Source organism: Sorex araneus, chromosome 2, assembly GCF_027595985.1.
Source record: "Sorex araneus isolate mSorAra2 chromosome 2, mSorAra2.pri, whole genome shotgun sequence".
NCBI classification, from domain to species: Eukaryota; Metazoa; Chordata; class Mammalia; order Eulipotyphla; family Soricidae; genus Sorex; species Sorex araneus.
Window position 1 is genome coordinate 210,348,846 of NC_073303.1, and position 15,907 is coordinate 210,364,752.

General features: G+C 41.7%; 1 protein-coding gene across 1 annotated transcript in view; it reads right to left on the reverse strand.

Annotated features, from left to right (window-relative positions):
* WDR72 (WD repeat domain 72) overlaps positions 1-15,907 on the reverse strand; it is a 214,124-nt gene that overhangs the window by 167,070 nt on the left and 31,147 nt on the right. The window contains exons 11-12 of the mRNA XM_055128942.1: positions 14,979-15,199; positions 11,826-12,021 (exon numbers count right to left, since the gene is read on the reverse strand). Of these exons, the coding sequence (XP_054984917.1) occupies positions 11,826-12,021; positions 14,979-15,199 (417 nt within the window). The remainder of the gene's footprint in view (positions 1-11,825; positions 12,022-14,978; positions 15,200-15,907) is intronic.

The window sequence follows — 15,907 nt, forward strand, 5'->3', positions numbered from 1 at the left end:
AAATAATAAAAGGGGTGTGTGTGTTTGGGAGGGGTGGCGGAGAAGACTTTGTTGGTAAAAGTAATTTCACAAAAGAAAATATTTACCTGCATCAGTCAATGAAATTGATTTTATTTTCATATTTGTCTGAGTATAAGAAATGTCTCAAAGATATACTCTAAATACTAAAAAAATAATTGTATCCAACAAATGCTCAGATGCAAGGACCCCCCTCCAAACAGTGGCATTGAATGGTTGAAAGTGCACAGAGACATATTCGCAAATACGAATGCCTGTGTGCTTCTCCAGTATTTAATAATTGTCCACATGCTTCTAAGTAATAAGGATTGACAGAGCAGCAGATCTAGCCCCGTGATGAGAGAAACGTGCATGCTTATTTTGAGCAACCTTCCAAGGAAAGCCTGCACGTTCTTTAATTTTTTTCTTTTTTAACTCTGCCCTTTAAAGAACACCAGAGAACAGCAGGAACAAAGCAGATCATTATTTTCTCAGATTTTCCTACTGCATTCATGGCACTTCCTCACCTTGAAACTCACGTCGAAACCCTAAGACCAAACTAGCACTTATATCATTTCACCAAAGTAAAGGGTCGTGTTCACTAGGTAGCAGTATTAACTGCTGGATTTCAGTTGGTTAAACTCCTCCGAAGGTACTTTTCTCTGGTCTTATAAATAAAGAAATCCTCAGAAGGCAAACGGAAGCAGCGTGCCAAGTGAAAAAGCAAATAATATCGACCTGCGCTCCCCAACTGTGTTGCTACCATTGAGTAATTATAATGCGTTCCACATTAAAAATAATTCAGATCAACAGAGTTCTTACCCTTTACATCTTGCCATCAGCACACCCAGCAGACTAGAGAGACCAATGAACCCTCTGCACAATGATAGTTTTTAATGTTGGCATTAAAACATCGGATTGCAAAGGATTGCAATGATATCAAAAGACAGTCATCACAATACTGAAAGAACCACACTTAATGTTTTTTTATTAATGACTAAATGGCTAGAGCAAGCAGAGTGCCTAACAATTCATGTTGGAAATTATCTTATAATACTGCTACGAAGAATTTCCTATAGGCACTCTCACACACACCCACCCACCCACACACACACACACACACACACACACACACACACACACACACACACACACTTTACAGGCTTATTTAAGACATATATTAAGGGGGTTGGAGCGATAGCACAGTGGGTAGGGCGTTTGCCTTGCACACGGCCGACCCGGGTTCGATTCCCAGCATCCCATATGGTCCCCTGAGCACCGCCAGGGGTGATTCCTGAGTGCATGAGACAGGAGTGACCCCTGTGCATTGCCGGGTGTGACCCCCCCCAAAAAAAGACATATATTAAGGCGCCAGGCTGTTTTCACTTGGGGTGCCCCAGAGTGGGGCGGGTGAAAACCCTCCCCACTGCCCACCCCAAGGGACTCAGACCCAGCAGCCAACCTCCACTACCCAACCACCACCACATTCTAGGCCACTGAGCAGCCTCTCGACACATAATATGACTTCCTACACATTTTCCATAATTACCACACCATATTTGAGACAACAAATCATCCGGCAAGCTACCAAGAGTATCCTGCTCACACGAGCAGAGCCTGGCAAGCTCCCCATGGAGTATTCGATATGCCAAAAACATTAACGATAGGTCTCATTCCCCTGAACCTGAAAGAGCCTCCATTCATTGGGAAAGACGAGTAAGGAGAGGCTGCTAAAATCTCAGGGCTGGGAGGAATAGAGACGTTACTGGTGCCCACTCGAGTAAATCAACAAACAACGGGATGACTGATACAGTCATATTTAAGGCTTATATATAATAATATATATATTATATAAATGACAGATTGAAGCTGTACTTCCCAGTTTTTTACATTAACAGTTAATATAGTAAACTAAACTAATATCTTCTTACTTTTCTTTTTTTTTTTCTTTTTTGGGCTGTTGGTGTGGTTGTTGTTTTTAACTTGGGGGCCATACTCAGTGGAGCTCAGAGCTTGCTCCTGGCTGGCTTTGAGCTGAAGGAGCACTCCTGTTTGGCTCAGGAGATCAAATGGGGCATTGAGGATCAAACCCAGTTTGGCCACATGCAAGGTAAATGCCCTGCCAGCTGTACTATTGTTCTGGCACCAAACAAGTATCTCCTAAAAGCCTTTCAGGGTCTAAAAGTAAATATCAGGCTGCGGAACAAGTACAAGAGTTAAGGGGCTTATCTTGCATGCTGCAAACCTGCTTCAATCCCCAACATCACTTAGAGAACCCTGACTATGGCTAAGAGTGACTCCTGAGCACAGAATTAGGAGTAAGCCCTGCGCACAACTGGTGTGAACCACCCAAATAAATAAATAAATATGCCAGGGGTGTGGCCATGTACCCAACCCAGAAGTCATTACACTACATTACTCTCTGGGCACTGCCAGGGTAGTGTCTGGCTATACACCTCACAGCCAAAGCACCTCATAGCCAGTGGTCTTTGAATGGAGCCATGGGTCCTGCTGGCCAAGTATTACTCTGGGCAGTCCCCAGGCCAACTGTGCAATAATTGGGTAGCTAAACCACAGACACATGCAGTTCAAACAGACAAGTGTGCCCACATGAATTTTCACTTGCACATAAACACACACCATACTACATGAATCAACGTCTCAAATTCTAGTGTAGAGTAGCTACGTAACTATGGCCAAGGAGAAAGAAAGATTCCCCCAAACCGGCTATGAGCTATAAATACATCTTGAGTAATGTCATCAGTTATATTATAATAAAAAAGAAAGGGGCTTGAAAAAGTTGACATGGGGGTAGTGTAAGAATACTACTGGGTGCTTTAATGTATCCTATTTTTCTTTTCTGGACTGGAGCGATAGCGAAGCGGGTAGGGCGTTTGCCTTGCACACTGCCAACCTGGGTTCGATTCCTCCGTCCCTCTCAGAGAGCTTGGCAAGCTACTGAGAGTATCCTGCCTGCACGGCAGAGCCTGGCAAGCTACCTGTGGCATATTTGACATGGCAAATACAGTAAAAAGTCTCACAATGGAGACGTGACTGGTGCCCGCTTGAGCAAATCGATGAACAACGGGAGACGACAATACTACAGTGCTAATTTCCTTTTCTAAAAACAATCATCTCCAGAGTTCCATCTGTAATCTACCACCACAAAATCATGTGACTGTGAGAAAAGGACAAGCTGGAAAGACTGTGATCCCCTGAACACTCCCCACCCCAAACCTGCCTTACGTGAGCAGATCAGGAAAACCAGACAAAACTCCTTGTACTGATGCCACAGTTGACAACCTTGCATCAACCAGTAAGGGCACCCTGATGAAAAAACTAAGCAACACTGCCCCTCTGAATAATGTAGTTGGTAACTGGGGGACTTGAGAATTTGTATGTGTAACAATACTGGACAAGAGAGTCTAAAGAAGGTGACCCAGTAAAATGTGTGGACAGGAAAAACATACTTCTCCATTGCTGTGACCTTGTATAATATTTTAGCATGGTAAAGTGAGAATTTAACCACACAGTTCTCTTCTATTGGGAAAATATGATTCCATATTTCTGGGAACTGCCAGGCATACACCTTCTCTAAATAATTAAAACCAATATAGAATCAGATCTATAGAAGATTGAACACGATATTTTCTTAAAATGTGGCCTATCAGCTATTCATTGACAAACCTTTCCTTTCTTAATAGTCCTTTTAAATTTTCTTTTTAGGACTATGTGTTTTTGAAAACCACCGAATGACTAATGCTTTCATTTCTACGCTCTAGGTGCCACTGTGAATTGGATCCTATTCCCTCTAACTGCCACTAATTTCAAGAGAAAGAAATTGCCAGAGAAAATTTAACACCTGTGGTGAAAAATCACTCTGAAATGTTTTATCTTCTTCCTTACTTCCTTCATTGTATATGCATGGGCTTTATTCCAACAGTCTGTTTTTTGGTGTTTTTTTTTTTTTTAAGATGTTTGTTTTACAGCTCAAAGCATTTTCCCACAGAAACCAGGTCATAATTAGAGGTTGGGTCCTGGGGCTGGGCTACAGGAGGAAAGCTTCCTGCTCAAGGTCACAGGGCTCACATTACCTGGACAGGAACAGGAAGGAATTAACAAAAATAGACTTGCACAAACTCTGAGTTCTCTCCCTGTTCTGGCTAAAGACCAGCAACAATAAACTCCAGGCTGCAAGCTGCCCCTGAGACTTTCTTAGTTCTGGAACCCACCATTGGTATAAAACCTTTCAATATGTCTCCAGAGCCAGACAGAGCTGGGAAGGAGGATAGCCACAACCCTAGGGGTCCTGAGAGCTGCCCAGCAGCTGCCCAGCAGCTGCCCAGAACCTGCACAGGTGGGTGGAGGAGTTTCCTAAACAGGAGAGACAATGGTTGAGGCAATGGTCTTCCCAGGGGCACACAGAGCCTTTGACCGGAGTCATGATACCAAATTTTGTGTCTCTTCCCTACCACCTGTCCCTTTCGCTATCCCAGTGTCTGCGACTATCAGCCTCCCACCAAGAATCTGCTGTCTGTCATCTGTCATCTGAGACATCAGGCGCCCAGAGCTGTTTGAACTGTGGGTACACAAACAGCCAAGCTCTGACATAGCTAGAGACCCTCTCTCCTTTGGGACGGTCTCTGACAGGTTTCCTGGGAGCCTTTCAATCCTTCTGAGAGCTTGTGAAAATCATTTATAGTCTGAGTGCCTGCTTGACAGTCTCCAAACACTGACTTCTGTCGTCAAGAGGTGTTCCTGTTGTATTATACAGGAAGGAAGGAAGGAAGGAAGGAAGGAAGGAAGGAAGGAAGGAAGGAAGGAAGGAAGGAAGGAAGGAAGGAAGGAAGGAAGGAAGGAAGGGAGGGAGGGAGGGAGGGAGGGAGGGAGGGAGGGAGGGAGGGAGGGAGGGAGGGAGGGAAGGGAGAGAGGGAGGGAGGGAAGGAAGGGTGGGAGGGAGGAGGGAGAGGGAGGGAGGGAGAAAGGAGGGAGGAAGGGAGGAAGGGAGGGGAGAGAGAAAAGAAATCAAGAAAGAAAGAAAGCAAATTCCTAGTCCAAGGATCCACAGGATATCTCTTCTATTTCATTTCCTCATTAATAAAGCTGATATGTATCACTGTATCACATTGTTATCCGGTTGTTCATCGATTTACTCAAGCGGGCGCCAGTAATGTCTCCATTCGTCCCAAACCTGAGATTTTAGCAGCCTCTCCTTACTCATCTTTCCCAATGATTGGAGGCTCTTTCAGGGTCAGGGGAATGAGACCTGTTATTGTTAGTGTTTTTGGCATATAGAATGTGCCACGGGGAGCTTGCCAATCTCTGCTGCAGCTTGCTGGGCTCTCAGTAGCTTGCTGGGCTCACTGAGAGGCATATATATATATATATATATATATATATATATATGTATATATATATATTTACCTTTATGATTTTATGGAAAATGGGTAGGGAGAGTCTTATGATGTGTCATGTGTATACACACACACACACACACACACACACACATCAGTGAGGTATTTAGCAATGGAAAAATATCTTTTGAAAGACCTACCATCCTTCTTAGTAATCTATAAACTAAAACTACAGGGAAAACCCAACTAGCTACTTGAATTTTTTTGGTTTGCTTTGAGGTTACACCCAGCACTGCTACAAACTCTCTCCTACCTCTGCAGTCAGAAATCACTCCTGGCAGGGATTGAGGGACCATATATGTTACCAGGGATCAAACCCAGGTCAGCTGCAGTCAAGGCAAACACCCTACTTGCTATAGTATCATTCTGGTACCTGCTTCTTGCATTTGTAAATAAACTTTTATTGGAATACAATCTCAACTGCATTTTGTGTATGCTCTGCAATCCCTTTTAGGCATTGAAGCACAGGGTTGGTGCTTGTACCAACTACTATATACCCCTACAAAGTTGAAAATTATACTCTAGCTCCTTACCAAAAAAAAAAAAAAATGTTTTCTATTCTGCCTTACCAAGAATGTTTTTAAGCAAATAAGGTTTTATTTTCCAATTAAAAAATACCCAGCTGCTTCTTCTGGCAGGCCTCATAGTACAATACCTAAGTTTCACGAAAAATTTCAATAATGACAATGTCATATTAATAACACAAAGAATTCGTTACACTAGCTTCTACCATGTAAATCCATTACTGCAAATGAAGAAAAAGGTCCTAAGAATATTTTAAACTCAATTCTTTCAAGAGGAGTGAGCTCAGCATGGAAATTTCTTTCTGGTGCGTATAGGGGGGTGGCTGGCCATCAGTATTACATTATCCCAGGAGTGTTCCTTAACAAGAAGGGAGGGAAGACTGCTTAGGATTGTCAGTGCCAGGTATACTGTGGGAGCTTGAATATTCATCAAATTGGCATCTCCAATGTTTCCCTTTCCTAACCAGGTCCCAACATTACTCGACATCTGGTAAATCAATAAGGAACACGAGGTGCCCTCATGAGTGGCATTTTACGGGGGCAGAAGTGAAGTGAGAGCCCCCTGCTTCAGAACCCCTCCTCTGCTTCAGCTGTTTAATGCCTCTGCCATGAGTAGAGGGGGCACGAATGTGAACCCTGACCCTTAGCCTAAGATATCCCCAAGGGAAACAGTAAGAGGTGTGAGGGCATCTAGAAAATACTTGTAAATTCTACCAAAGAAACTGGCATTGACTGAGAGCAGGCCTTTTGCAAGTGTGCGTGCAAATTGGGGAGAAAATGCAGGTATTCTTGCACACCTAGGAGAAGGTCACACAGAATCACACCTCTCCTGGCTCCTCCCCTTCTACCAGGCCATTCTTTTACACAACTGTGAATGAATTACTGAGGTGGCTTCAAGACCCATCCTCTGCCTTATAATTTAAGGCCTCTCTCCCACTTGACAACTCCTATTTTTTTTTTTTTTTAGCTTTTTGGGTCACACCCGGCGATGCTCAGGGGTTACTCCTGGCTCATGCACTCAGGAACTACTCCTGGCGGTGCTGGGGAGACCATATGGGATGCCGGGGATCGAACCCAGATTGACCACGTGCAAAGCAAATGCCTTACCCGCTGTGCTATCGCTCCGGCCCCCAACTCCTATTTTCTTACAATTAATTTTGGAGTTACTCTCATAAGTGAAAAATTCATCAAATGTCTTCGTGTCAATTTGCACCCCTTCCAGACATTTCTGGGAGACATGATGAAGCACACAAAGTGCAAAGAGTAAATCTATCCCATGGAGCATTTGCTCCACGCTCACACAGGGAGCAAAGTCTGAAGGCTTTTGAATGAATCAAAATGGCAAAGACTTTTTTGGTTTTTGGGAAAAACCAACAGGTGTAGAAAAAATGGGCTTAGCTCATGAGGAAGTGAAAACACTTCCTACTAATTTCAAAAGTTCTACAGAAGACTTGAAAAGAAGCTAAGGACACACCTACAGTAGAGAAGACATGAACCATAATCAACCACAATGGACCAGTGTCGAGGTCATAAATTTGTTCTCAAGCCACTGAGGCCTGGGAGCATTTGGCTTAACTTGTTTGTTCATTCCTATTCCAAAAACATCAGTGAAAGCATTATATAGCCACATAGACCTCTTTTCAGCCTAACTGTTTTGCTCTCCGCTGATGGTTCTTCCATACCTTTATGAAACTATAAATATATGTGCTCCAGACATAATTTTTCCATCTGTGCATAAAGAAGATGAAAGAGAAATTACACACAGAAATTGTAGAAGCATTGTAGAAGCATCTCTGTCTGCTGAACTCTAACTTGAGAAAAAAAAGGAATCTATTCAATGGGAACAAATATCGGGATTGTAGAAGTTAAAGACAACCCAAAATAAGGTCAAGACCAAAGGGAATAAAATGTAATTGAGAAGGAATGAGTGTCATTCCTTTTCAGTGAGTGTATTGGTGGGGCTGGAGCGAAAGTACAGCAGGTAGAGCACTTGTGTTCACAAGGTCAACCCCAATTCAATCCCGGGCACCCCATATGGAGTGATTCCCAAGTCCACCAAGAGTGATTTCTGAGCACAGAGCCAGAAGTAATCTCTGAGCACCACTGAGTGTGGCCAAAAAAACAGAGACAAACAAAGCAAAAATAATCAATGACTGTTTAGCAACCTCCATGTTAATGATGAAGGCGCAAGTAAGACTGTCAAGAGGAATGTACTTGGAAAGGGGAAAAGTCATATCACAAATGTGCGCAGAACTAATAGAAGTACAATAATATTTTCACCATTGATAAGCTCTACCATCACTGTCACTGTCACTGTCATCCCATTGCTCATCGATTTGTTCGAGTGGGCACCAGTAACGTCTCTCATTGTAAGACTTATTGTTACTGTCTTTGGCATATCCAATACACACGGGGAGCTTGCCAGGCTCTGGCATGCGGGCAGGATCCTCTCAGTAGCTTGCCAGGCTCTCCGAGAGGAGCAGAGGAATCGAACCCGGGTCAGCCACATGAAAGGCGAATGCCCAACTGCTGTGCTATGGCTCCATCCCAAGCTCTACCATAGATTCAATTAATGTTATTTATAGACTATTAGTATAATACAAACAAGGAAGAAATGGTTCAATAGTATCACTTGAGACAAATATTCTATGGATTAATTTGGCTCAAATATATATATATATATATATAATACCTACTATGTCAATCTTCTAAAAACCTTTTCATAGGAAACAATAAATAATCAACTACCGTGAGGATTCCTGAGTTAAAATAAGGTATGCCCATAAATATCACCATACTCACGACTGTGCCCACCCCATCCTTTCCCTACCCTTCTATGTCAGGCTCTGTGACCCTGACTGCTACCTACAACTGAACACTTAATCCTCTCTGACTCCCAGTTTGATTAAACTGGTGGAAGCAAATGTAGGAGAAAGAAGAGCGAATTGTTTCCAACTCTCTACCTATGTTTCCAACTCTCTACTGTATCTTTGTACTGCATTCTCTTCCACTAAGAGCATCGAGCCCATTCACCTTCAGCTGCCGCTGGTGTCCAGCAGCACTATCTTCTCTGCGGCGTTAGGTAAGAGATAGCTTAGACTGCCAGAGTCTGGGTGCTCAGGCCATCACTAAGGCATCCTCAACTCTTTCCCAATGTTCACACACCTATAAATAGTCCTTTCAGTAATGCTTCTTCTTTTAACCATTGGGTAGAATTTAATATCATGGCAGGATCCTGAGTGAACTTAGTGGTGACATAGAGACACACCTAACAGAGAGTAGATCAAAGTATTGAGAGTAGTGATAGTCTGGGAGGTGAGACAGAATAACCATTTTGCTATATGTCTCTGTTTTACAAATGCTATATAGAGTTTTGTTGCAAAGCGACCGCGCGAGATCTAATAAGCCTTGTTCTCCCTCTTGGAGAACCTGACAAGCTACCAAGAGTCTATTGCCCCACGGGAGAGCCTTGCAAGCTCCCCATGGCATATTCATATCCCAAATACAGTAAAAGATATATACGTACCTCTCAGACAGTCCGGCAAGCTACCAAGAGTATCCCGCCTGCATGGCAGAGCCTGGCAAGCTACCCATGGCATATTCAATATGCCAAAAACAGTAATGAAAGGTCTCATTCCCCTGACCCTGAAAGAGCCTTCAATTGTTTTGAAAGACGAGTAAGAAGAAGCTGCTAAAATCTCAGGGCTGAGTATAATAGATGTTACTGGTGCCCGCTAGAGTAAATCAATGAACAATAGGATGACAGTGATACAGCGACAGTAACATAGAATTTAATAACTTATTTGCAGAGTTTAACTAGAAATAGTAAAACTATGTGAGAATAATGATGGTCTCTGGAAGTGCTAGTGTCTTGGCTTCCTCCTTTACTTCCCATCTCACCCCACTTTTATCCCCCCCCACACACACACACAAAAAAAACCTTGCATAGTGTGTTGGGGCCAGCAAGATAGTACAGCAGGGTAGGGTGTTGGCCTTGCATGCAGCTGACCCAGGTTCAGTCTCTGACATCACATATGATCTGAGCACCACCAGAAGTGATCGGAATACTAAGTCCAGAGCCAGGAGTAAGCTTAGAGCATGAATGGGTGTGGTCAAAAACAAACCAATCAAAATAAAGTAGTGCTCTTAGACACATTTGTAAATACACATGTGTTCAAGCTCAGATTTCATAAGCAGAAGTGAATTCTTTGATAATAATGAGCAGACTATTACTATTAACTTATTACTTTGAGGTGTCGTTAAAAGCACGATGGCTATTATTAGTTCATTTCATCCTAATACATATGCAACATTATTAGTCCCATTTAACAATGAGAAAACTTGTTATAAAGACAAATAACTTGAAATAGTCATGGAGTCATGATTGGCAGATCCCAGAGACAATTCCACTTTTTAGAGTCTATTTTGTCCATTATACACAACTATAACTCAGGCTGAAAGACTATCAACTAATTCAAAATTAGACTGATTTTATATATATCATGCAACCAATAATAATGACCCTCAAATTGATTCTCAACTTAATTATTTTTGTTTTGGAGCCAGATCCAACTATGAGCAGGGGTTACTCCTGGCACTGCACCCAGGAATTACTCCTGGCAGTGCTTGGGGGCCTATATGGGATGCCAAGAATTGAACCCAGGTCGGCCACATGTAAAGCAAGTATCCTACCAGCTCTATTATCTCTCAGGCCCCAATTCACCCCTTAGTGAACTGTGAAATCTTGCACATTGATAAACCAGTACTGCAATGTGGAATTGTCATTTTAAGCCATCCAAAAATTCGTCATCATCCAATAGGAACAAAGTCTAAAAGCAACCAATGCTATAAAGCAAAATACACGTAAGGCAGTATAATGCTGCATTCTCTCCACACCACTTGATTAGTAAACATCATAACACAGGCAAGTCAAATGGAAAGAAAATAAGCATCATGGAGCTGGAGCAATAGTACAGTGGGTAGGGCGTCTTGCCTTACATTTGACTAATACAGATTTGATACCCAGCAATACTCCTGGTTCCCTAAGCCTTGGCAGAAGTGATCCCTGAACACAATTTAAGGCATTGATGTCAGGGCCTGGACCACACCCTGAACACCATTGGACATGATCCAGCACACCCCCCACCCAATACCAAACAAAAGAAAGAAAGAAAACAGGCATTTTAGTCAAGTATGACCCAGTATATTAATAACACCCAAATAAAACCAATACTGATAAATCAATAAAAGTCATTTAATGGATTTTATGAAATGTACTGTCAAGTGCCTTCTTCCTGACTAGTATTCATTAATCACATTATCTTATCTGACATATTCTCAGCACTGGTCTGAAATGAACGTGTTATTCAGCAAAATGTCTTAAGAAACTCAAAAATTCCAACTATGCATTCTCTTTGTTATAATATCAAGAGTTCAACGGAACCACTCCGTCTTCAGTTTCCCTGACTCAACTTTTTTGGAATTTTGTAATTAATTATATTCCATTATTACTGATCATCAATTAGTTCAAAATCTTGCTGAGATGGTGAGTATGCTGAAGAAGGCAGGATTTAATGATAATTTGAGACTGGTAGGACACTAAATTTTTCTCTTGTTAATAATTAAAGTAGATAACTTATGTTTTTATTTATAGCTTCCAGAAATATCCGGCGCGTTCCCGTGCACTGCCTTGTCAGCTAATCATCATTGGGTTAGGATATGAATTGAGCTGAATTTTCTATAGGTACCTTCAATCCCAGCCATGAAGCACAGCCCAATCAAAGGTAAGAACAAGGCCAACGATTAGTCTTTTCTAGAACACCTTGCCCAGCCACATAGTTGATGCCAGAAATACAGAAAAAAAAATGAAAAGAGTAAAATTTGAATATACCTGTTTCAATTTCCCAGATGTAGACAGAGTCATCGGCACATCCAACAATCAAGAAGTTCTCAACCGGGTGCCATTTTATTTTCGTAACAGGGAAAATATGTTTCCGGGCACTCAGCAGACAGCGTTTCTCCTCCAGATGGAGAAGGGCCACGGAATGGTCACTGCACACACAGCAGACCACCTGCTCACCTCTCAGCTGTAAGATACACAGTAATCCTGTGTCAATACACAATCACTCTCTCCTTAACAGCTAAATCTGATTTTCTCCTACCACGATGATTTTGTTACAAGCCCACCTCCCAAACATTTCCATAGCACCATGCAACAGTCTACTGGCAACAACCGACTGGACGCATTAAACAATCTCAGGAAGGTCAAGAGATGCAAATCAGAAGAATTCCAGGCCAGATCTACTTATGTGATAAAAGAAGGACTTGACCATCACTCAGCAAATTCAGGCAGTGAGGCAGACATCGGAAATAATGCAGAATACAATAAACCCCAGAACTAATTTGGTACCATAAAAAGAAGCTATTAGTAGACACAAGCTTAGGCCCAAGGGTATCATGAGCTGATATTTTCCACTGAGAACCTCAAAATGTGATTTGGTGCTGTTCCCAGAACTATACTGATTCTAATTCAAACAGGAAACTCAGTGTAGACACAGTCTAAAAGAGGTAAGCATTAAATAGTATCAATTGAATATACAGCTTCAAAGACACAAGGGCCAAAAATAGGCTCACAGGACAAAAGATTAAGATGCTTTTGTAAAAGTCAGCATGCACTCACTTTGGACACAGTTTAAGCCGAAGGCCACCAAAACGTGATGTTGTTCAGGCTAGTCTAGGGGGTTACTGTGATTTACTTCTAGGACATTAATTTAGTCATCTCATGAATGGGAGTTTGGCCTGGGAAAGTAGTTGGGGCTCAAACAGTGGGAAGGCAAGTAACATTTCTCTTCTCTACCATCTTCGGGGGTGCTTTCTCCTACTTCACCAGCACACTGGACAGTGCTTCAGTTGCTGTGTTCAAGTACCAGTGAGGGTCCCTGCAGGCCCCAGTGAGCAAGGGATCACGTTATGTTCCGTACATCTTTCAAAGGAGGCCACACAAACACTGGGATTGCAAACCACAAAATAGCAAATGTGACAGCCTGGGGGCCCTGCCTCGTACAGAAAGAGGCAGACGACAGGGCCATGGTGATAGTACAGCAAGTAGGGCATTTGCTTGCGCATGGCTGACCCGGGTTCGGTCTTCGGCATCCCATCTGGCTCCCTGAACCTGCAAGGAATGATCCCTGAATACAGAGCAAGAGCAAGCCCTGAGCACTGTTGGATGTGTCCCCTAAACAAACAAAGTTAAAAGAAAGAGGCAGATGATAGTCCTCCTGATTCTAGTATGGATGGCACAGTGTTCTCCTGGACACTTACCTAATTATAAAACATGTGAGCCCATGGGGTTGGAGCGATAGCACAGCGGGTAGGGCGTTTGCCTTGCACTTAGCCAACCCGGGTATGATTCCTCCACCCCTCTCGAAGAGCCCGGCAAGCTACCGAGAGTATCCTGCCCGCATGGCAGAGCCTGGCAAGCTCCCCGTGGCGTATTCGATATGCCCAAAACAGTAACAAGCCTCCCAATGGAGACGTTACTGGTGCCGCTCGAGCAAATCGATGAGCAACACAATGACAGTGACAGTGAACCCATGGACCAACACACATGTTAGGAGCAGACACCCTCTATACCAATGTGATTCTCTTCACTGCACTGCACTGTAGCACTGTCGCCCCATTGTTTATAAATTTGCTCAAGCGGGCACCAGTAATGTCTCCATTGTGAAGCTTGTTGTTACTGTTTTTGGCATATTGAATACGCCCCAGGGAGCTTGCCAGGCTCTGCCATGTGGGCGGGATACTCTCGGTAGCTCACTGGGCTCTCCAAGAGGGACAGAGGAATCGAACCCGGGTTGGCCTTGTGCAAGGCAAACACTCTACCCACTGTGCTATTGCTCCAGCGATTCTCTTTACTAGGCATTCAAAAGTAGACAAAGAAGTCATAGGGATAAGCTATACAAAGGCGCAATCACAGGGAAGCCAAACAAATAGTCTTTAAGGAAAAGAAAAGCAAGAAGGAGGAACTAGAAGGGCTCAGTGAACAGTTCTGGTTTCTGAATGTCTGTCACGTTCCATTGGGCCCTGACTGCAGTGTGTCGTCTTGGATGTCGAAAGGATTGTCTCTCACATCCTGTCAATAACTCGCTTTTTATTTGACTGCATTTAATGGGCCCTAAGCCTCAGACATAAATCAGTTATGACTGAGATAGAAGTAAAAGGAATCAGAAGGGGACATCAAGAATGAACACCGCAGCATCCAATTTACTATTTTGTTTAATTATTTAGCTAAAACATTGCTTTGATTACGTCTTATTATAATTTATGATTTTTCTGCGTTTACTTTGGAGGTCATTTTTTTAATAATATTAGTATAAAGAAATAACTTACAAGCCACTAATATAACTTGCAAAATAAAGCTGCTTTAAAGTTTTTTTCCATTTTAATAGAAATATCAAATCCAAAGAAAGTTAAATTTAAATTTACATTTCATAAAAAAATTATATATGAAAGTATTTCCTTTTTCCCAGCAGAAGGTAGATGCTCATAAATTTATTGAAACTCATTATTTATTAAATATAATATCAAATAAAGCCTCACCTAAGGAACAGTACAGTTAGAAAAAACTATATCATATTATTATAAATTGTTAGACAAAAAAAGTTAAATTCTGATTTACATATCTTTACAGCATTTGAAATACTTTTGCTTTTAGAGTTTATTGCTCTAATTTAAAGACTTTGTTTTATTAAAATTTAAGATATGGAACCGGGGGGGGGGGGAAATGTATAACTACTTAAAAGATAATTAAGTGACATTTGTAAGGTCAACAGTTGACAAAATATTTGCTTTATAACTAAATTACCCGTAAAATTTGAGCTCTCATAATAATAACAATGATCTAGAAAGGCGATTAAAAGCATAAAGTTGTGTTATGGCACATAAAACTTTTATTCTACAGAAATACAATCATTGTGTTTACTTTTATAAAACTTTATTTTATGCAATTTAATTTTTATATTTTACACTTCATCCCTTAACTTACTTTGAAATTCTCTGGTGACATCAGAAGATTTGTTACTGGACCAGCTTCCAAAAAGAATTGATGCAAGATTTCTTCAGTAAAAATGTCCCACAAGATGACACATGAGTCTCGGTCCCCAGACACCATCCAGCTTTGGTCCAGCTTTGAGGAAAGACCATGTGGATAAAGCAATGAAGTAACACTCTGGTGATGGCCTTTTAGAACTTTATGAGAAAGGGAATCTAGAAAACAACCAAATGCCAAGGGGGGGTAAAAGTTATTGTTGCTCAATAAATTTTCTGAAGATTTTCTTTTACAATTTTTGTTTCGTTTTGCTTTGATGGTGCTCAGGGGCCCATAAGGGTGCTGGGGATCAAAGCAGGGTTACTACAATACAAGGCAAAACCCCTACCTTCTATAATACCTGCAAAGAAAAGACCCTAACTGCTCTAGTCTCTTTTATTTACAAATTTTTAATATAAAAAAATTTCATACAATTAAAGTTACGCAAGGCTAAGAAAATTACCCAATAGTTGTGGTCCACCAACATGTGAATGCCAGTGTGTATCACCTGAGACTCACATGCAGATGTTGTTTAACACTAATTGCAGCACCAATGTCAAGTTAAGAGGCAAGCCCCATTTTAAGACAGGTTGTGGTTTTGATGAAGCCCTGATGTTGTTTCTCCAAAATCTATTAAGTCTTCAAGGACACTAGCAAACTACCAACTCTAGTGCTGTAAATTAGCAAACATTCTTCTAAAAGGATGAACACTTTATCTCTTCAGAAATAATCTCCAGGTAGTAATGTTGCCCTTAAAATTATCATTAAAGTCAAGATAAAGGAAAAGCAAAGTTTCACTGAACACTATTGCTTAAAAAAAAAAATCTCATTTTACAGATAAAGTAGCTGAAGTTCAGAGAAGTCAAAGGCGTTCATACAAGAAGGGG